General features: G+C 43.7%; 1 protein-coding gene across 1 annotated transcript in view; it reads left to right on the top strand.

The window, feature by feature from the left end:
- Nucleotides 1-234: 234 nt before the first annotated feature.
- The window catches only part of T265_08551 (hypothetical protein), a gene marked incomplete at both ends in the record, with an annotated part of 28,436 nt that continues 6,228 nt past the window's right edge, over nucleotides 235-22,442 (top strand). The window contains 7 exons of the mRNA XM_009174388.1: nucleotides 235-888; nucleotides 3,024-3,164; nucleotides 7,879-8,172; nucleotides 19,197-19,523; nucleotides 21,058-21,272; nucleotides 21,314-21,407; nucleotides 22,132-22,200. Coding sequence (XP_009172652.1) covers nucleotides 268-888; nucleotides 3,024-3,164; nucleotides 7,879-8,172; nucleotides 19,197-19,523; nucleotides 21,058-21,272; nucleotides 21,314-21,407; nucleotides 22,132-22,200 — 1,761 coding nt within the window. The remainder of the gene's footprint in view (nucleotides 889-3,023; nucleotides 3,165-7,878; nucleotides 8,173-19,196; nucleotides 19,524-21,057; nucleotides 21,273-21,313; nucleotides 21,408-22,131; nucleotides 22,201-22,442) is intronic.

Below are 22,442 nucleotides of genomic sequence, written 5' to 3'. Positions count from 1 at the left end.
TACCAGACGTTACGTCTTGAAACTTTTTAATCGGGATCAGTATGTTGTATAGGTGTGTAAAATGAACACTAGCTTTTGAATGGAATCGACGCCCCGTTATTCTCGTTGATACCTTTATCCATTGTCTTCTTCCTCGGCGTATCGGTATGGTTGTCAATTTGTCGTTTGTGGTTTTCAGGTCGTCCTACGAAATGCTGTCATCAGGAGGACTTATTCTTTTATGTTTGTTTTAGCCTGTGACTTCAATCGACCCATTCCAGCAAGAACATGCGAAAACTTTTCTTACATACCTTTCGTCGATATGCTGCAACACTTGCGGAATTTAACCAGTGTGCCCCTCGTACTTCAATCACTGCTCACACTGAACAACTGAGAAATATGTCGTCTGTGCTGCACAAATTCGTTTCGTATCCGGTGGGAGATTTCGACCGTTTCATCAGCCCCTTTCTCAAAACCGAATTGGTCGAGGAGTTGGCCACATTTGGGGATTATTCGCTTCTCTTACGTCGACCTAGTTTAAGTATAGTGAAGGATTTACTGCGTATTCGCGAGCTTCAAACGCAGCCGTCGGGTGACACTTCGGTTTCAGGTGATCTCAACCTTCAGAGTCACGCGGTTCCTCGGTTTGTTACCTACGGACAACCGGGGACTGGTATTTCGGTGACCTTGGCGCAAATTTCACACTTTGCTGCTACAAATAATTGGCTCGTCTTTCCCTTTCCGGATGCTGAGAGATGGCTGTATCGATGTGTTGATTTGACTCCCAGCAACGAATATCACCAGGATCAGCATAAGCCGAATTTAGTCGGTGATGCTTTTGATTACCCTAGTAGATCAGCTAACTGGCTCCAAGGTTTTGTGAAGATGAATGAAGGTTTCCTCGAAAAGGTAGGACTTCTGTCGACACGAACATTACTTAGCTGTTGGTTGTTGTATCACAGACGTTTCGTCACCAATCATGTTGAGTGGTTTCGAGTGGGTAACTTCCTCTTCTGCATGTGCTTTTGAATTACCTACACTGTATCTAATGGCTCCGGCATGGTTTGTCGCGAGGTGGTTTTCGCGCAACTTAATTGTTTAACGTGGAGTCTGAGTTGCTGTGTGGTCTTAGTTATTTGCATCTGATTGGTTCATTTGATTGTTTAATGTCCTATTCCTCCGTTGTTATTGGTCAATACCCTTCTTGCTTGTCGTACGGTTTCCCTCTACTCGATTGGTTGTATGAATAACCTGATTTTAGTAGTTTTTTTCATTTTAAGAGAGCTATGGAAGCGGATAAAACATTCCACCAGTAGATTTAAAAAATTCAGTACACAATGAAGAACAATTTTTGGAAAAAAAACTAAGGAACGTGAAGATCGAGGAAGTTGAGCTGCTGGTGTCTTTCGACGTAACTCCATTGTTCACATCCGTTGATTTAAATGCGGCATGGATGACGGCTGCTGAAGTTTGAACAGTCGGGAAACCCAAAGGCGAGCGCGTGTGAGGGGAGAAATCTACGAACCGGTGCGCTTGGCAGCGGCTAACTGCAAATCGAAGTATATGTGAGATAGACGCACACGGATCAGGTTTTGAGCTACTTTAGCAACCATCCAAACTGCCACAAACGAAGTTGCGTTTGAACAGTCCTCCAGCGGATCGAGACGGAATGTCATAACATCAAAACCAGACTACCTTGTCGGCACGCTTCCGTATATAAAAGAATCGCTGAGATGACCGCAATACGTTTGCGACAACATGGAATAACACTCGCCTCCAAGCTTCTAAAAATAGGATCAGGTTTGAGCTACTTTAGCAACCATCCAAACTGCCACAAACGAAGTTGCGTTTGAACAGTACTCCAGCGGATCGAGACGGAATGTCATAACATCAAAACCAGACTACCTTGTCGGCACGCTTCCGTATATAAAAGAATCGCTGAGATGACCGCAATACGTTTGCGACAACATGGAATAACAATCGCCTCCAAGCTTCTAAAAATATTCAAGAGAACCCTGCAGAAATCAAAAGGAAGAGTGGATGCGATCTACAAAATTTATTGTAGCGACTGGGGTAAACACTGTGTTGTTCAGGTTAGGAGAAAATTTGTCACCACAATACGTGAACACAATTCTGCCAGCACAAGGCATAACTCAATATCACCTGTTTCAGTTCGCAATAACAGAAGAGGTCATTAGTCCGATTTGGACAATGTCCAAATACTTGCTGATGTAAGGGCAAAATGGAGACGGGCGCTTAATACTTCGCGGAGTAGTCAATCAATAAGTAGCTCAACGTCGACCGAGGTTATCAGCCACTAAGAACAAAAGAACTGCAAATCCATTGGACTCTAAACCACCTGAGGAGTAAAAATCTAACAATAAGCAGCAAACCGATCAGTTGGGACATAAAACTAAGAAAAATAACAGGTTATCTAATCAACCAATTGAGCTGAAGGAAGCTGCACCACAACGCAGGAAACGAACGGACCGGTTGGAACGGGGTAACAGAAACTTCGAATTGAAGACATTGGATCAATCAACTAGATGCAGAGTAATAAGACTACGTCGCAACTCAGATTCCAAGTTGACTAATCAGACTATCCGAAAACCATCTGGGGATCAGCCAATAATAATAATAAGTACTCAGGAACTCGAGATGGCTCAATGGTCAAGGCCTGAACTTACCGTGGTTCCAACAAACCCAGCAACCCGACTGCTGCTGTCTAGGCTTGAGCAACGTAGCAGTATCTCATCCCTCATGCTTCGCTCAGGTGGCGTAACTGCTAGGCCCCGGAAGGACGTTACATCTAACCGACTGTTATTATCTTTTCTTATTGGATACTCTTTAGAAAGCACATAAGCACATGCAGGAGGTGAAGAATTTAGCCATTAAATCCTGAACTGACGCTGTGACCTCGATTGGTGACGAAGCGTTTGAAATCCAACTACCTTTCTCGACGAATACACTAACAACCAACCATCGCCCCCCGAGCTACCTATATTTTCACATTTCCAACGAATATTTCTTTTTATTGGTTCAAGTATAAACCTCTAACGACGCGAGATGTTCACTGGACACGTGTGGATTCAACACCAGCTGGCACCCCATGGGCTGAACTCATCAAATTCTGTATCGCAAGGACAAAGTATTCCACTGACTGCATCGGGATTCTTCTGCGTGAGGTGAGTGCACAGTTTGCTGGAATGCATACAGTGTTGTATCTCTTGGTATTTGGAATACTTTTTCCATGGTTAGCTAGGGTCCGATTCCGTTTCGCGATACCAAAGCCACTCTCACTCAATTATTATCTTGAGTTTCATTTTTCAACCTGAATTTCTGCAGCTAGTTTCATTGATAATTTCTAACCCGTTGTGAGGTGGCCAACTATTTTCCATCCATCATAAAGCCTCTCAATCCATACAGATAGGTCGGTTTCTGTTTTAAGGTGATTATAGTTAATGTACTCCATGTTCAATTCGTTCGAGTTGTTGGCCACTGGACAGAAGTCTTTCCTCCTGAGAATCGGACGTTTCTGATCCTCTAGCTAACTGTTCATTGTCAAGACAAACGTGAGTGCGCCGTGCCCATTCATTTCGAGGAACTGAAGATAACCAATTCAGTAGTTTTGATGAGTTGACAACAGAATCGCATTTTTAGGCTTCATTTGTTCACCCAGGTTAGAAGAAATCCACTCTTGCATGAGTGCGTAGCTTATCAGAGTTCGGATACTCAAGAGAGCATAATTTCTTTTGGTGAAGGTTTCGTCCTGTAAGTGAAGCCGGTCTATGCTGAAAAGCCGAGGAGCACGACGAATACACTAACAACCAACCATCGCCCCCCGAGCTACCTATATTTTAACATTTCCAACGAATATTTCTTTTTATTGGTTCAAGTATAAGCCTCTAACGACGCGAGATGTTCACTGGACACGTGTGGATTCAACACCAGCTGGCACCCCATGGGCTGAACTCATCAAATTCTGTATCGCAAGGACAAAGTATTCCACTGACTGCATCGGGATTCTTCTGCGTGAGGTGAGTGCACAGTTTGCTGGAATGCATACAGTGTTGTATCTCTTGGTATTTGGAATACTTTTTCCATGGTTAGCTAGGGTCCGATTCCGTTTCGCGATACCAAAGCCACTCTCACTCAATTATTATCTTGGGTTTCATTTTTCAACCTGAATTTCTGCAGCTAGTTTCATTGATAATTTCTAACCCGTTGTGAGGTGGCCAACTATTTTCCATCCATCATAAAGCCTCTCAATCCATACAGATAGGTCGGTTTCTGTTTTAAGGTGATTATAGTTAATGTACTCCATGTTCAATTCGTTCGAGTTGTTGGCCACTGGACAGAAGTCTTTCCTCCTGAGAATCGGACGTTTCTGATCCTCTAGCTAACTGTTCATTGTCAAGACAAACGTGAGTGCGCCGTGCCCATTCATTTCGAGGAACTGAAGATAACCAATTCAGTAGTTTTGATGAGTTGACATCAGAATCGCATTCTCAGGCTTCATTTGTTCACCCAGGTTAGAAGAAATTCACTCTTGCGTGAGTGCGTAGCTTATCAGAGTTCGGATACTCAAGAGAGCACAATTTCTTTTGGTGAAGATTTCGTCCTGTAAGTGAAGCCGGTCTATGCTGAAAAGCCGAGGAGCACTGGACAGCTGTTTCATCCTTACTAGGGACCGTCAGCAGCGTGCCCACGAAAATCCACAGTCTCGAAGCCGTGCTACTAGTTTGAACTTTTCTAAACTTTTAAGCATAAATTAACTTCACTTCCTGGACGAAATCTCCACCAAAATTCCAAGATCTTCTCACAATAACAGAATCATATCTCTCGAGCTTGAGGTCGATATGAATGGTGGTGTTTGTCACATGGTACTCGGCCATGATATTTGGTTTCGGAACTGTCATAATGTGGCAGGTGGAAAGTGAAATCAAATGATTTGTAAGACCTCTGAAAGTCACTTAAAGTGGTGAAAAAAGGTTTGGGAAGATTTCAGTGGGGAAAAACGATGATAGGTTGAGTTTCGGTCAAACTGAACCGCCTTGCTCTTCTTTTTCTAAATTTGTGTTTCTATCCTGTCTGCAGTCTTGGACAACCATCGCCTCGTGTTATGACCATCCTTACTTCCTGTGTTAATTCGTCTTCAGTAATTCGCTTTTTCGATCTGTCACGTCCACATTCCGCAACACTTCGGAAGTTGACTACATTTAGTTGCAATTACGTATGGTTTAACAGACGCCGACATTCAAGCCAATTGCATTCTTAGTCTTTGACAGTGGCTTAGTCCACTTCCGTTAGTCACCTGAGATGGTCCCACTTAGTTGATCAGGGGCCTCAACTGGGGTGTTACATTTCTGCTCGCTGTGGAGTCTGTAGGAGATACGTATATCCCATATCGAAAGAGATGTCGGAAACTCACTGGAACTGTTAGGTGATGCCGGCGACGATCAGTGAATACTGCTTTTGGCATTCTTTGTTTATTTATGCTTTTCCGATTGGTCTTTCATATACATGCATTAAGTTCTCTTCACTAATTTTAGTAAGACAAGGAAATGAAAGTAACGTGAATTATGCCATTTCGCTTGCTTTACTACCCTTGCTTAAATTCTGTGCGCCAATCTGTCGTCCTGTGACAACCTAAATCGTCTTCTATTTTAATTTGCTGAACGCGCAGTTATTGGATGGTTTAAGCGATGTCTGCTGAATACTCGGACAGTGGTCCCTCTAGTCTTGTCCTGACGTATCTTCATTACTGCCCCGGTTTTATTTTTTTAGCGTGAATTTTGGCTGCTTTTCAGCGTTATCATGATTTATTCGAGCGTTGTGTTTTTGTGTCTTAACATATTCAAATGTCTTGCCTGTTCAAGCTCAGACGGGAGAACGTAAATGAATTCACTTTATTTTACTGGAGTGTTGCTTCTTATATTACAATTTGTGCACAAATGAAATAAGATGGTTTTATTAAACACTAAATCGCGTTTTCCAACTCACCAAGTTAAGTTATTTTGTGCATTGTCCAACTTCGTCTCAGGTCGCATAATTGACGTCGACACGAGTTGAGGATCTACCATTCACGATCCCCCTTTGCAAAGTCATGGTCAGATTGTGGAAAGCTTAGCTATTGAGACTCACTTGAACCTATCAGGCGCGTATACAGAGGTCGAGATGGCTCAGTGGTTAGAGAGCGAATTTACTTACCGGAAGGTCCGTGGTTCGGACCCCACCTGTGCATCTGTACTTCCCCTGTCTAGGCTTGGGCAACCTGGCAGTATCCCAGACCTCGTGCTTCCTTCTGGTGGCGTGGCTGCTAGACACCGAAAGGGTGCTACAGCTGAACGTACTACTACTACTACTACACTATCATTTATTTGTGAAGAGCATGGTCACAAACATAAAAAGTGAGTGCAAGCGATGAATGCGAAAGGGTAACAGGAGAATATGGGAGAAAAGAGGGAAACGTCTCATTCGAGATCATGCCAAGGGCAGTGCCAGTCTGATGAGGTGAATCCCAAAGTATGTAAAGATATTTGTATGGGAACACGCGTCTAAAGACCAACAACCAAAGAAAGGACAGACAATGGTGAATGCTCTTCCAGGCGCAGTGTGCGCTACGACTTTGGTAACCCGTTCGTATTCCTCTCATGTTTCAGTGGACGTGTTACTCTCGGATGAGTGTGACCATAGTGTGTCATAGAACTTCACAAAGATCGTTTAGCTGACATGATCTTCATCGTAGTTAGTGACACGGTTGATGCTTTACTACCATAAAACTAGGCCATAATCAGCAGTGGATGGAAAGAGAAGAGATTATGGATTACTGTAAAAACCTCTGTCTCTAGAGACTAGGGCCTAGAGCAAGGTACTTTCCAAAACAGTTGAAACAAACACTTCGGAGCATCGCGTTGGGCCAACACGCCATCAGTTGAAAAGTAATTAATCGTTCAGCTGTAATACCGAGGACTGGAGATACTGTCAGGTCTCTCAAGCCTAAACAGGGACACTCAAGATGCTGAGGTTGGGTTCGCACACCGTCCTTCTGGTCAGTAGGTTTGCGCCCTACCTATTAAGCTATCTCGAATTCCACCAGCTAAATTGACCTAGAATCCTTCACGAACTTCGCCTAACACGATTCCAGCACAGTGACAAACAAGAGTTAGCTGCAGCCGCCAAAATAAGTAAACTTACCAATGATCTGGAAATTCTTTCTCTGGAGTTTCAAAGGTCAGTGAGAAACTCTGAGGTTTGGTGTTGGGCTTTGAAGTTTCATGGCATATGCCGAAACAGGGGGCCAGTTACGGTACTCTATTTAGAATATTTTATTTGGACACATGGTTGTCAACCAACGTCCGCATAACTCAGGTTTACTTATTTTTCCCTAGATGTGATTTCAACACCTAGATTTATGGTATCAATATTAAGTTGAAAAAGTTGAGGAAGTCAACCCTGTTAAACCCTACTGGTTGTGGGCAAGCTTTTGTGTACCTCGTTGTAACTTGTAGCACGACCGGAATCATAAAAACCCCGTACGTTCATGCCAGAATTTCCAGCTAGTCCAGTTACAATCGGAAGATTGCGGTAGAGCAGTTTCACTCTTTGTTTCTGAAGTGACTACAAAACGGACAAGCTAGGAGTTTCTTTATCATGGCAAATCGTGAAGTTCAACCAGACAAATGTGAACTTACTGTAACCCCCAGAATTGTATATAGACTGACTATCTTTCGAAAGCAGTAAACCTCGTTACTATTCTTCGGTGTGAACTTGGACGCCTGCCGTGAACTGACCGTTAAACAATACGGGCTTGGGATTCAGTTGTTCTAGTTGGTTGTGGTTGTTCCTGTTTGTGCTCACATCACTGAACGTATAAATATCCGGCCCCTGTTTTTTTAGATGCGTTCCCTGTGTTCCCAGCCAGACGGACCACCTTGTCTAGTCATAATCGATGGCGTGAATTTTCTTTGGTGCCGTGGGACATTGTTGAAGGATAAGGCATTACAGTGCCGGGTCACTGTGGACCGCCTTGCAATTGTACACCACCTACGACGTGCTCTTCAAGCTGATTGGCGACATGGAGCGATTTTGACATCACTGAATATCAGAGCTGCCTGGCCAACGGATCGAGAGAAATACACCCCTGGGTACGCTCAATTGCCCGTTTCTCCACTTTCTCAGTTTTCTCATGATGTATCCTATTATTCATGCTCATTAGCCATCATTCGTCTCCGATGTTATGCACCTGCGTAGATCCATATATCAATACTCTCATCTTCTGAAGAATGGTTTTATCACCCAAATTACCACACTCTTGTAATATAGATGGGCCTCTCTGAGTGGGTAGTGGGAGTGGACCTTTGGTTTCGTAAACGGTACAAAAGTAATGGGAACATCGAATCAGTACTGTAAAACTGTGCTAACTAGTTATGAGGAGGAGGATCTATATCAAGTAGATGCACTGTATGGGTAACGGTGGTGAGGCTGTGTCTCACGAAACCGTCTATATTGTCATGCTCTGTAAGCCATGTACTGTAATGTAGATAATAGACTTCAACACTAGAGTTTGATTGAGCGGCTGGGGAACGGAGTCACATTGCTCGCCATCGCCTCTTTCCAGATAGGGCACAAATGTTAGATGTACCGAGTTTCATGATCCAGCCAACCTGACACTGCCAAACAATGATGAGATTCATGGAACTGTTAAAAGCTTGGGTTGGACACCATGATTATGTAGCAAGAGGACGTAGTTTGTACAAAATAGGCTTCTTGTCTTCCTTCATTATTCGATATCCAGACTGATCAGTCGCGTCGCATGCTTTCTTGGATGCCTAGGAGACCTTTGATTCACAAGTGATACGTGTGCTATTATTCTTGGCTTGTTTACGGTCCTCACCCAGGGTCTTCTGTAGGTTTGTGAATTTGAATGTGAACTTCACATTTTGGAATGGCAATGTTCTGTTCATCAAACATTTGTTAGTTCTGTTTTTCCTGATTCTAGTAACTCTAAGATCCCAGACGTTCAGTGGCCATCACACTAGATCACTTACCATGCTCAGGCCTATTCCATATGTAGGGCCCATCATAACACTATCGATTTGTCTGTGATTGGATTACAACATATGCAATAACTAAAACGTCTTGTTTTTTGTTTTCAGATATTTGCTTGGGAAAGATGGCTTTGAATACATGGACCCATTTATTCCCGTCCCGGTAGAGAACTACACTTCAACCGAAGTCGATGCATGTCTACGATTCTACGCTGAAAACCACTGGCTTACCAATCCTGCGGCTCATACACCGGCCGGCCGTGCAGAAATAGTATTTCTCGCTGACAGCAATCCGTTGGAACTAGGTCGGGTGGTTGCTGAGTGGTGATCACGGTTCTATCTTAGAACCGATTCAGCTTGAATTCTGTACATAGTAATATACTTTCAGTTCAGACTAATTGCGTTCTCTCCTCTCTTGTGGTATTTGAACATCTTAATTCATCAGAGTATGAATTTACTCTCCAGATTTGCCTCCGTTGCATTGTGGGATAATTCAGTGGACCTAGGCTGTTGGATATGCCATCTTTAGACTAAATACCGCTCGCGGAAGAAAAATAACTCCAATGCGGCGCTCCTTTTGTTGTGCTGCAAGATGTTGATAGGTTACACACATTTGAACTCCTGGAGAAAATTCCGGTGACCACTCGGACTATCTTTTTTCTGCTGGAAAACGTTAGTTGTTGGGACTGGCATGCTTAGAAGTTTTGACGACGAACAAATTCAGCTGAAGATCATTTTATTGGTTTGCGCTTGTCTACTTTGCGATGTAACCGCTACCATCATCCGCGTGATTTATGAGACCATGTATCCGTCTTGTGAAGTGACCACAGCTCGGCTTTTTCCAGGTTGGTGGTAAGTTTATTCTTTCTTGGGTCCCTCCGTCAATTATATTTTGCTGCGATCGTGAACTTTTGGATTCAGTTTAGATAGGAAGAACGCCACATGTGGGACAACTTGAAATCGGTCAGTTGAGCCGAAAACCTTTTCTTGGCTTGGCAGCCAAGGGACAACCGAACCCTGTTGCTTCAGCGTAGTTTGTCCTGAAAAATCCGTGAAATTAGTTTTTGAAACATTAAAAATTTGTGCGCACTGTCCGTGTGGTAAATGATCGGTGGATTCTTCCACATTCACTTCCAGCCTATCGATAGACATGCTGGATACTTTGTTGTTCGTTAACTCTAGTTGGCCATTCTTAAATTTTAGCAACAGCTCGTGGAGAACTGGGATTTCTCCGTCTAGGTGTTTTTGTGTCATCAGCTAACCTCAGCGAAATTGATAAGTCGTGACTGTTGTCTGCTGAGAAATAAAGCATCCTCACAAATCGCTTGAGGAGCCAGTGGAGTTGCTACTGCCTATTGTATATACTATGATTGAAGGGTGAATGGCATTATGTCCTGTCTAAGTGCGAGTGTATCGCACTACTGAACAACCGGGTCGTAGGTTTATGGGATGTGCATTACCGATACTTTCCAACCTGAACACGCAGTTGTTTTTTGCTGTCTGGTTGCCCAGTGTAGACCGGTTTCACCTGCAAGGTGGCAGTTAATCCGTTCATCGAGCTTGGTTTTGCGTTGCAAGCATTTCGTCACTATAGACAGTGCGTGATTTAGTCAATAGTCCTTGCACCTCTACTTGCGTTTAAACAGTATTTAAAGTGCATTTAATATTTTTGGCGTGATTGGTTGTTTGGGGATCGGTTACTACGTGATTTGACTTGGCTGTTTGGAGTTTTTATTGCGTTTTGGTCCAATTTTGCGGGTCTTGATCGGTTCATAAAGTACCGTGCTCTTTTCTGCAATCTCCATATTTCTTGCTAGGTCCAGTGATTTATCGGTTTGCATTCGGTTCGTATGTGCGTTTCAGTGCTCTTGGTTTTATCCGCTACATGTCGTGTTCTCCTAATGCCTTCTGTTGGGCTTGTACTTTTTTGAGCCTGGGTGTTCCGGCATTCATTGTTCCTAAGGGGTTCGTAAATCTCTGTTACAGTTTCCAGAATCATGACAGTCTGTTCTTGCTCTTTTAGGGATTTTAGTTTGCACGTTGATTGACCTTTTCAACGCCGTCTATTTTCTCGGGGAGGTGGAAACAAATTTTTTGCCCACAGGAAGATGAATACTAGCGTACCCAATTTGGATCCATATAGACGTGATTTTAGTAAAGTATTTGAACGCTCCTACTTAATGGTCCTCACTAAGCGCGAGCGTTTTGACCATATCTGTTGCCTTTAATTCCGTCCTTGTAGATGTTCCTTTCTGAACGGAAACAGCTGTACGCAAACTCTGCAATGGAATTCATCGCTTGAAAGACATCCGCTGACTGTGTGATGTCCGTGAAGCTCTCTGTGATTCCATAGATATGGGCATGTTGGTGGTCCTTTCTCTAAGGAAGTGAGGTCAGCTGTAGAATCCGACCGCCCATAATTGACCGTGATCCTTGACGGAAAATCGAATGCTGTTGAAGTACAACTAAAACCTGCCAAGAGCCCGATGTGACTCGAAACAGATTTGCAATGGGCAGTAGTATTTGGAACGAGAGAGCTATGCTTCATTCCTTGCCTTCTTGGACTAGGCTACTCACCTCCAATCCATTGGATCAGACTATTCTATCCTTCGCTCTGGGCAGGGTCATCCAAGAAAACTTACTACCCCCGCCTTACGCCTTACACACAGAACTTCAATCAAGGCAGCTAGGCAGTATCATTCCCCTTACAGTTCTTTGTCCCTTCATAAATTATTTCTGCTCTGCAAGCTACTGTGCCTTATCCAGCCGGCTGCTCATTTGTTAAGCCAAAATAACGCCCTACTTATCTCACGAGATGTTGAATTGTAGTTCTTCGCGATCGTACTCTGTCGTACTTGCAGATAGGCAAACTCGTTCGGTCCTGATGTTCTGTTCCTATTCTGTGTCTACGAAACGCATACCTGACGTGTGGCTGGACATGCCTCTTAAAGTATCCTGAACGCGCTCAGCCTTTTCACATTTTATTCCCGGGCATGTGACAATCCTAAGCCGATGGCTGGTGTTATATTTGGCTCCAGGATGGCACTCAGCCCTCGTGCTGAACGCGCTTCGTTAGACTAGGTTTTACTGTTCCGTCGTCTCTACGCCAAATTCGACAAAAACCGGTGCCTGTTTGTAGTGTCAGCGTATTGTTCGATAGACTGCAGCTGTGACGCTGGAAAGAACACTCCTTAGTAATATCTAATCGGAACAAGTAGTCAAGCAATAGGCAACTGCATTGCTGTGTCTGTAGGTGATATGAACTGCCAACTTGGTCTTCAGACTTCCGTCTTTGCGGCTGATTCGGGTCGAGTCCCGCGGCGCTCATTGTGTAATCTGGCGGTGTTTTCCCTGAAATCGTCTAGTGATCCTGCCTGTTTGTAAAATGTATGTGTAATAACGTTATCTGGAAAGCAAAGCCTGCATAATCGTATTAACCTTGGCTTCATGTTGGACTAGACCTCGAATAAAGAAAGCAGTTGGAAACAGCTCAGGCGCTTCAGAATGGTTTTTTTATTAGGATAGACTAATGCACTCAATCAGAGGCTACTAGAAGATGATGCGTGTGTTTCCAATCAGGGAGGGGATTAATTCGAGTACTAAGGTCGCAGGCTGATTGCGTGGCTGTATGTTATCCCCTGGCTAATTAAAATACAGGAATTGATTGGGCCACAGAATGCAATGTACTTCAGCCAAATGTTTTTGAGGTTCTGTTGGTTACGACTTCTGAGGTATTGGCCGTTTTTACTATATCTTCCCCAATGGTAGCTTCAATCTAACCTCTAAGATAACGGTGAATCCTGTTGGTGTTCAGTGTCAGTACTGCACTATCAACAGCTTTTAAAGCATCTTTTTTCAGTCAGAAAAGCATACATTTAAACCAGGTTCTCATCTTGCGATCGATAAAGCAAGTCGAGAGAAGAAATAAATGTCCTGTTGTGGAATTTCGCGAAAAGAATCGTTTTAGATTTACGCAGTGGTTCCTCTCGGGAACTCATTTCGAATAATGTTCACGCTTGTTAGAGAAAACACGTCATATCGGTCACCACTAAATAAACGAAAGATACTCCTATATGAATATCAGAAGTTGGTAATTTTTCATCGTCTGATCCCCAGCAGGGACTGATTCTTCTACAACGTCTGGGAAAGCCAACGCTCTCCATCCTAGGATACGATGGTAGAACATGCATAAACAAGCAGCAGTTTGTGAAGCTATAGACCTGACGTTTCACAAACCTGGTTGGTCACATGAGTCGTCTGTATTTTAGCAAAACCTGAGACGTACGTAGATGTTGCTTGGTGTAATCGTCCCAGTAAACGTTAAGCGAACTTAGTCCTATGGTGAACGCCGAAGCTATATTGACCAGACTCTGGATAACTTTGGAAAGGCACTTGACGGACTAATTGTTTTCAGGATCTCGTCCTCGGTTCAATGCTCATCTAATGGCCACATAAGATGAAAAATTAGACTTACTTTTCACTATTTTAACTGTGTAGCCATTCGACAAGTGTTATCATGAGAGCGAGACCCCGAAAATAATTCATACGAACTTTCCTTTTCCCTGAATATCACTCAAATGGCTGAGACTGGTATAGATAGTCTTATCTGAATAGTGCACAGCCAATGGGAATCGGTGAGATACTAATGAGGAAATTCAAAAATATATGAGGATAAGTATGGGCCTAGAAAACCTCTTCTTTATGCGACATCTTTTCTCGCACAAAAGTTTTGACACATTCCAATAAGGGAGAAAGCTCGTTTGTGACCCCCAATACGATAAAATCAGAATTAACCGTAGAGCATTTCCGTATTCACCGGTTATAGGTGTATTAACAAAGAGTGCTGTTCTCACGGTTAAAAATAGATAGGCGACCGGAGGGTTATTTTGGACTGTCAGACGAACTGGATGATTACTCAAGCTACCAATGATTACTGAGGTCCTGTTAATGTAAAGGCTTTTGTAGATCGCCCTTGAGTTGACTCAAACAAAATAACTGACCGTGCAGATTTTAAAGAAATCCTTGGAGTGAAGGCTCTGTTTAATCTCACTAAAGTGGACTTGGGATCTTCTCTAGCTGTCCCGTTCATTGTTGACCTCTAGTAAGCAAAGCAGTGGGATCAGGAGCTGCTATCCCTTGGATGCAATATTCATAGCAGAATAGCCGAGCGAAACGAACTTTTGCTATTTCACTAGTCTGAAGTCCAGTTGATGATATGCTGCTGATTACACAGTGTACAACGCGGAAACAAGGCATTTACATCTGTAAAAGCCCTGGGAGTTTTCCCTGTTCATCAGTGACAGCAGAATTATTTTAAGCCTTTGAATAGGAAAGAACAGGTGTGCCAATGATCGGTACGGCAGTGGCAGTCAATTTTAATTCATCCAATGGGCTCAAATCTAGGTCACTAGAATATTAATACACCCGTTTCTTCAGTTGGCCGAGTATTGGTCGCTTTCCTCGCTTTGACCATTGAGAATATATCGAAATATTGTTAGCTCGGGTGCGTCAGTTTGTTGTAGATCAAGTGGCTGTTGATCTGTATGCCGGGCTTGGTAGTTTGCCTGCAGACATTCTCTCACGATCAGACCGATAGCTACCTGACCTACAACCAATCACTGTTTTTATTGGATCGACTTATTCACAATTGCCTGCTCGATCGCACCTGTTTAATCACGCGGATTGGTCCCAGCCAATCTGATGGTGGACGATCGTGGCGCCCGAATTTTAATTTCAGTGATGGCTGCAGTCTTCGATACGTTGGTATTGACGCGAAGACAATTTTTTAGATTCATCATCAAAATATCCCACTCGGAACGAATCGACCACTCTGTTGCGTTCCGCGCTAAACTTTTCGTTTTCCCGCAATGTCGATTTGGGTAGTTTGTTTAAGACGCTATAGGTTATTGCTTTCCTGTGCCGGTTCTTACTTTCTATTTCTTATTCATATATGTTTGTTCATGGGTCAGTTTTTCACGGTTCTCTGTCCCCTCTCGTGTTAAGATAGTTTGAAAACGATTAGAATTTTCATAAGAGAAACTACTCATAAGGTAGCTGAGAACCCTTCGACAACCCAAGACCGGTTTTGCCCCTGTTGGGATGTCCAAGAGCTTTCAGCAAACTGAGTGGTTTCCTTTATGAAAATACGCTGCGATATCTCGAATATCGTACCAACTGGCCTTCGTGCAGCACATTCATTTGAAGAATACCATACACGGGAGATTCAGTTGAGTCTCCGTTGAAAACCCAGTTACTATGAAAATGAGTGTATTTGTCACAATTAGTCTTATTAAACGGGTACAGTACGCGCGACAAGTACACTCGTTTGCAAATCAATTTGGTTTTCACGGGAAACTCGAGTGAATCCCTCGTGTATAATGTTATTCAACTGGACCTGCACGAGGGTGAGTAGAATTTTCGTAATCAGTTCAATTTAGGGGACTGCGCCTACCTGATGAGCCCCAATAAGGGTAAAACCGATCGTGAGCTGTCGACGAGTTTTCAGCAGCCTTGTGGTTAGTTCCCATTAGGGTACCGTACTGCTTCTCAATCAAGATTTCACGAAACAAGCAGATTTGGTCACGTTAAACACGTCGTGTTTCATGAAAATGTTATTACTGTGTATAGCCATATCACCATGCTACGGAAAAGTTGGTTTTACACCACATGGACAGGTACACTGGGTTTTTGAAATGTGGATTTTTTTAAAATAAAAGATGCTATATGACCCTCGAAACACAGTAACCTTATTTTAGCATTGGCATGCCTGATATGGTCTCCAAATTTACTGGAGTCCTTATCAGTAAGAATATCTATATAACGCTTTAATAGCAGAATGTGAGAAATGGAGCCAGAGTTCTTTGCCACAACTTTCTACTGCACTAGTTGTCTAAACCCTTGATCCATCAAGGCGATTTGAGCAGGAGCATTCCGTCTCGTTGAACGACATCAGATACTCCAGCAGTGGTGCAATTTCTTAAAACATCTTGGAAGTATCCATGTCAGTAGCACTGTGCCCTTTAGGATTTCTGACTCTCAAACCATCTTTTCTCAGTGCTTCCTTCAGTTTATTCTCCCAGTTTTTCATCTCCGCAACCGAAGGTTTTTCGATTCCAGTAAGCTCCCTTAGACTGTAATCAAAGTAACACACTTCATCAGTAATGCACTGGTAAGCTCAGTGACAATGTGTACAGAACTGTCGTCTGATCACCCCCACCGAGTTAACTGATTGGAGGTTAGCTAACGTCACAAAATGCCATTGTCGTGGCAATCAGACCAATCATGTCAGGCGTCCTTCAGCTTGTTCTCATGGACCGCTGTGCGCACTCAGTCTGACACGGTGCGGTTACATACTGTCTGTGCTAGACAGCCGTTATCGTGCGAAGCTTACTTCACTATCTGATGTTTTTATCGTGGTTATACTCAAAGTTTAACATCGCTTGCTTCTGTGTTTCTTGTTCGACGACACTGGCTATGACCGGCTACATATTATACTAGGGATAACGCTCCCTGTTCATGATCCAATTTCCCGCCCAGTATCCTCTTTTGTATCTTTCTCTGTCCACCGTGGAATCGTCGTGCTTTTCCGGCCCTCATCATGTCTGTTGAATGTATGAATGTCTGTTCTGTGCGGACTAATTTATTATTATCTTTCTGGTGACTTGCTATGGATCATACCCGTCAAATGGGGACACATTCGTGTTTGTGACATTGTGTCACGAATTCATAGCAGGTAGGTGAGTAGGATCATTGAAGAGACTAGCACAAAGCAATCCGTTCATTTACTGAATCAGGCGGCGCCACACGTACCCAAACCTTGATATGTGGAAGGCCGCAAAGGCTTGCTGTCTAAATAGAAAATAAGGCTACGAGAGATTCCTGGACTAGCATAAGTAGGGAAAAGCTGGTGGTAGAGTGTTCAGAGTCTTCATAGGCCGCTTTAACAGTCCTGAATCCATGTTTTTTACGAAGGTTCGTTTCCTTGATTCTCCTCCGTCACTGTCCGTATTCTGGGCGGATAGAACGATTCCCATGAATAGGTAGCCAATCCTTGATCATTGGTTTGACTACAACTTCCACAAATGATGCTTCACCTCGTTTAATCTGACTTCTTGCTGGCTACATAGATAAGTGACGTAATATTCCAGCTGAAGGTGTGCCGATTTTCTTGTTTTACTAGTTGATCTGGTCAATGGATAACTCGTTCGGCTGCAGCACCCTTTCGGTGCCTAGCGGCCATGCCAAACGAAGGAGGCACGAGGGCTGAACACACGAAGGAGGCACGAGGGCTGATATACTTCCAGTTTGCCCAAGCCTAGGTCAGTCGAGAGGCAGAGGTCGGGTTCGAACCACGGACCTTCCGGTCAGTTAATTCGCGCTCTAACCACTTGGTCCATCTCGCCCACTCACGAATGAATCGCTTGATCCACTCTCACTCGTTCAGTCAGGTCGGTTCGTTGTGCACCTCTGTGAGGTGATATCATGGGGAGTGAAGGTCCAACACATAAGATACGATCAAACGTTACCGTCAACCATGATTCGTGACAAAACTAAAACCAGTGAGCCTTGCAACCAGAGTACATCTGAATCCAAAAGGCTGGCACATAAAACTAGACTGGTTAGGACAAAGCCGGTCCAATGCCACTCATCCACTTTAGACTCCACACAATAATGTAAGCAATTAGGGAAGCAAATGTGTTGCGAACAGTCAATAATTTTAGGTCCAAGATGCTCTTAATTGAGAAGCTCTTCCCAGTTTTTAAACCGACGAACTAGTGTATCGCGTGAAATTCGATGTTGTGGGGCATGTTTGATAATCAATATCATCATCACTGACAACACAAGATCAGCGTTTAAAACCAATGCGTCGCTACCACATAACGACAATTAATTTGGAAAAAACCTTACCACCAAACGAAGGAGGGATTTCTTAATAAGCTACTGCCTTGTTATCGTTTTCATACACATCTGCCGGGCCAAATGGTGACAACTTATCTGTTTTCACCACTCTGAATTAGGTGCAGAAAACAGCACTTTTCGTTAGATGATTCGATGTAGACTAATTTGACCAAAACTCTGCTTGTGATGCTGGACGTTCTCCATCCGAGGTCCCTGTTGCAACATCGAAGCTCGTTTTCCAGTGGTTTCGTTCTTGCTCCATTTGCACCAGTTAATATGAGTTATGGTCCTGAGACAACGACTATCGAGGACTTGAAGATGCCTCATTTCCGGTGATCACAGAGGCTATGTCTTAAAAGGGTATGACAAGACAGGTAGCCGGGTACAGCCGTCCTGTGAGATTCAGAGATATGACTAAATTGGGCAACATGGTCTGAGCCGTAGTGTTCCATGAATCGATCTCACCTATCACACTGCATCTGGGGATTGTACAACTTCTGAGACGCGCAAAACGGTTCACAGCCTCGACTGCCTCTTGCGTTCAAGGACTGCTTGACCTTACACCTTGTGGTTTTCGTCGCCTACACCAGGATTTTGAAGACCTAGTGTTAATCTCATTATCTCGTCGATCACGAAACTGAGTTGGGCTGGAGTTGGTAATGTGTTGAAATATTGATAGCTCGGGTCAGTTTATTGGTTGTTGATCTGTTCGCCGAGTTTGGCAATTGGCTTGCAAGCCAAGCTCAGCGATCAGATCAGCAGCCACCTGATCAACAACCAATCGGCTGGAATTAGTGGGCATGCTTCCCGGATTTGAAATTTTACAGCAGTGTTTTTGGGATCTCCCAATACACTTTCATGTACGCCAGTCTGAGAGTGCATACTTCTGGGATTTTGCTTGCTGGATTAGTTTCTTGAGAGGAGCAGATGGATCAACGAAGATTAAACATACCTTGATATTTCTTGAGCACATGGACTGAAGCTTGCCTATACATGTGACGTTATTCTAGGAAAGAGGCTCTTGGTGATTAGTTTGATGTTTGAACTTGCACCAAAAGGTCAGTATTTTCAGAAGACGCTCACTTGCTCAAAATGATGGGTTTCCTTTCGTACATCATTTTACCCTTCACTGCTTTGTCACATCGCTTACAGTCATTGAACGAAATAAGGCCTTATAGGAAGTTTGCCACAATTTTTGTACTCTACAGTCCAATCTCAACGCCTTAGCATTTCATTCCTTTTGAATAATGCTGTCTTATGTCATTTCAGCTTGCATGGAAGTTTTATCATCCAAATCTTACCAAGGCCTGCACAGTCACCATACATTTCTGCTTCATGAGTTCCGTTGCTGCGGCAACAGCACGCAGCGGTGCTTTGCACCGCCTTCGCCAGTGGCTCGAGAACACTAAGGTCCGTTTGAGGCCGGTTGAAATGGGACAGAATTTCGGCGCAAACTTCGTTAGCAGTGATCCAGCAACAGGAATGGCTTTGGTTTCTTTTCAGGAAACCAGCACAGATGAGCTGAATGGGATCATTTTGAGTGCTAAGTCAGCTCAGAGGCTTTGGTCATCAGTAACCCCACTGGAGCGCTCCAAGGTATGCGCTATTTCTTCTGCTCAACTCGTATTTTACTCATCACCCTATTTATGGTGACTGTGCAACTGGTCGATTGTTTTCCTAGATGTGGCACTACGCATGAGGTTGATGAATACCCTGGATAGTGCACTTCCGGTTTCATGCTCTTTCGGGACTATGAGACACACGCCTAGTCCCTTGATTCCCACTTATCACTCTTGAGCAGAAACAAACACTCATTCTAAAATTTAACTGAATCTGTCTTTGTGAGGAAGGTACGCTGAAAAGGAAACTAATTGCGAACAGCAGAAACTGACGGTCACTTTTTTAAAAACTGTTTAACTCTAGGGGCATTTGGTTGTTGCACAACGCAAGAAACTTTCTAAACCACACCAAATTCCGTTGGGTCTCACGGGTATTGTTTTTCTAGGGAAGTTATTGTGCACTAAATGTGTATAAAAGTACCATCTACTTTGACCGGTGTTGAGAAGCCTGCCCGACATTTTTTGCTGCGTTGCGCTGGTGTTCAACGAGAAATACAATCGATCTTACAATATCAAGCTTCATATCGCTGTCACAACGAGTAGAGGTAATTTTCCATAGAGTAAATAGACGAAAAGCCATTACATTCCTGTAAACGAGCTTCTAACGCCCCGAGTTGGCGTGCGGTTCCATTTTGAATGCTCCCTTTTCGGCTCCTTTCCTGTGCGACCGTCCAACTCGGGAATACGTACTACTCTAAAAACACTGTTATTCGTAATGCATTTGCTGGGCATACATCACAGTGTGTCCTCTAGACAGGTGGATGGACAACGATTTGGTGTTGGGAAACACACTTTCACTTGTGCCGCGTCGACATTGCAGTGAAAACCCACTCACTAATTTCTGTTTCCGTAGCCTTTTCTGATCGTGTGTCACCGTTTCCCCGCCGCTAAACCAGACCCGCTATATATAGCCATATTCAGACAATGAGCGCTCGATGCACCATTCCGTTCCAAGACTGCTTTTGTAGTGCTCTTTTTAGTTTACAACCTCCGGTTGTATTAGAGGAGGACTGTACAGTTGTGTTAGATGGGAACGCGTTATAGGGTACTTCTTGGTCAGAGAACTCCCTCATTCTATCTGTTCAAAATAATCCTGGTTTGGTTTTTTGTTGTCTTCTAACAACCCAACTTCTTCACAGCCTTTCGGTGTTCATATAAGAGTTCCATCCTTGTTGCTTTTCCTCCGTCAACCATGGATTCTCAAAAAATGTGCCAACTTACCAATCTCCATACGCTAGTAAGTAGCTGCAATTGCTTTAAATGATGACTCAAAGACACTACTGGTAGAAGAGCTTGCAAATTTTTCGATGCTGGTGGGAACAATCCGATGCCATTAAAAAGAAGCGATATTAGATTGAATATCCATCCACTGGATGATGGACTGGTATTAGATTGTTACGATACAGTAAGTGACTTTCAAGATCCAAAGTCTTGTGGACATGCAAGTGCCTACCACACTTTTCGTGGTGTTTCTTCCGTCGGTGAACCCCCCACCCCCTGTCTTTTTTTAGGTTCTGCATAACGTGGCAACACTGGTTCGGTCGGAAGCTGAATGGTTGGCCGAATTGGAAGTATTGGATACCGGGAAGCCTATATGGGAGGCACGAGCTGATGTGGATGCGTGTGCAGACTCCATCGACCTATTCGCTGGCTTTATCCCGACTTTGTCAGGATCACATGTTCCGGTGCCACCGAACCCTGGCAGGTTGGTTTCGGTTGATTTTAAGTCTTGTTTACCAATCTGTTCACAAGGTTACTTCTGTTAAGGTGTATCCTCGCTGTTTCGGACGTCGTCTTTCTCCCCTTTGGATCCTCTTTCTATGGTCTTTCCGGCGCATTATGCGAGGGTCTTCTGTTCATGGTATGCTAGGAACTCTTTTGGTGCTTCTTTAACCGCCTAACCCGAACCATAACCTACAGGGTTTACAATTTCGTAATTTCAATATTCCTTTGATAACTTATGCACAGAAATGCGCTGTTCCGATAAATTTCATCAACCACAGCTGTAAATATGCAGCCTCATTTTGAACTGAATCTCATCACAGAGTCTCCACCCATTGGCTTTCGAGGGGACCATTCAAAGTTAGTCTCAGCTAGGATTACCGGAAATAGAACCATGTCCTTGGCTGCTAAGGACGCACGGTACAGGTGACGATTATCATGCTTGGATGGTATCTTGCATCACTTTAGTTTATGTTAGTCAGTCGACGCGGGTGATCATTTAGGATAGTAAATGGACCTGCCAGTGGGACGTAGCACTTTCATGGACTCAGAGTAAAGCTGATAACTTTCCTCGGCTGAGGGAACACTCTCTTGGCTTTGTCAATAGGGTCCGTCAGACCTTAGGACGGGGGAACAGGTGATAGGTGAAAGCTCCTCTTCGCAGTAGGTCCCCGTTTAAGTTCGTCTGTTTCCATTGATAATCCTTTCTTGCTAGACCTGCTCATCTCAACGTCACGAATATGGGGTCCATTCTTGATTAATTCGAGACAGTCGTACCTTCTTTGGGCATTCCTTCACAGACTTAGCCGTCTGGCTGAGTGAAGCTGAACTCGTCTGACTGAGTGTTTTTTTCATCCTCCCAGCTTCTATTCACACGGAGGGAACCGTTTGGAGTGTGCGCTGGTATTGGAGCATGGAACTTCCCATTTCAGGTGAGAACTATTTTTTGTCTTTTAGGGTTACAGGTCTCTGATACATAACGTCTGTCTATCGAGCAAGAAAGGGTTGCTCATTTCAGCTTGAAATATTCATTTTTTGAGCAGAATTGTAGTCCTCTGAAAAATTATGCCATCCCTCGACTACTGTCGTTGATAATACCTGATGGCCGCTCGAGTTTGAGCCATACAATAACAAGTCTGGTTGTAAACAACCTACAAACAAGCCAGTGGTTGTG

Source organism: Opisthorchis viverrini, assembly GCF_000715545.1.
Source record: "Opisthorchis viverrini unplaced genomic scaffold opera_v5_226, whole genome shotgun sequence".
NCBI lineage: Eukaryota > Metazoa > Platyhelminthes > Trematoda > Opisthorchiida > Opisthorchiidae > Opisthorchis > Opisthorchis viverrini.
Note: the sequence above shows the minus strand (reverse complement) of the source record. Positions and strands in the feature narration are given on the sequence as shown.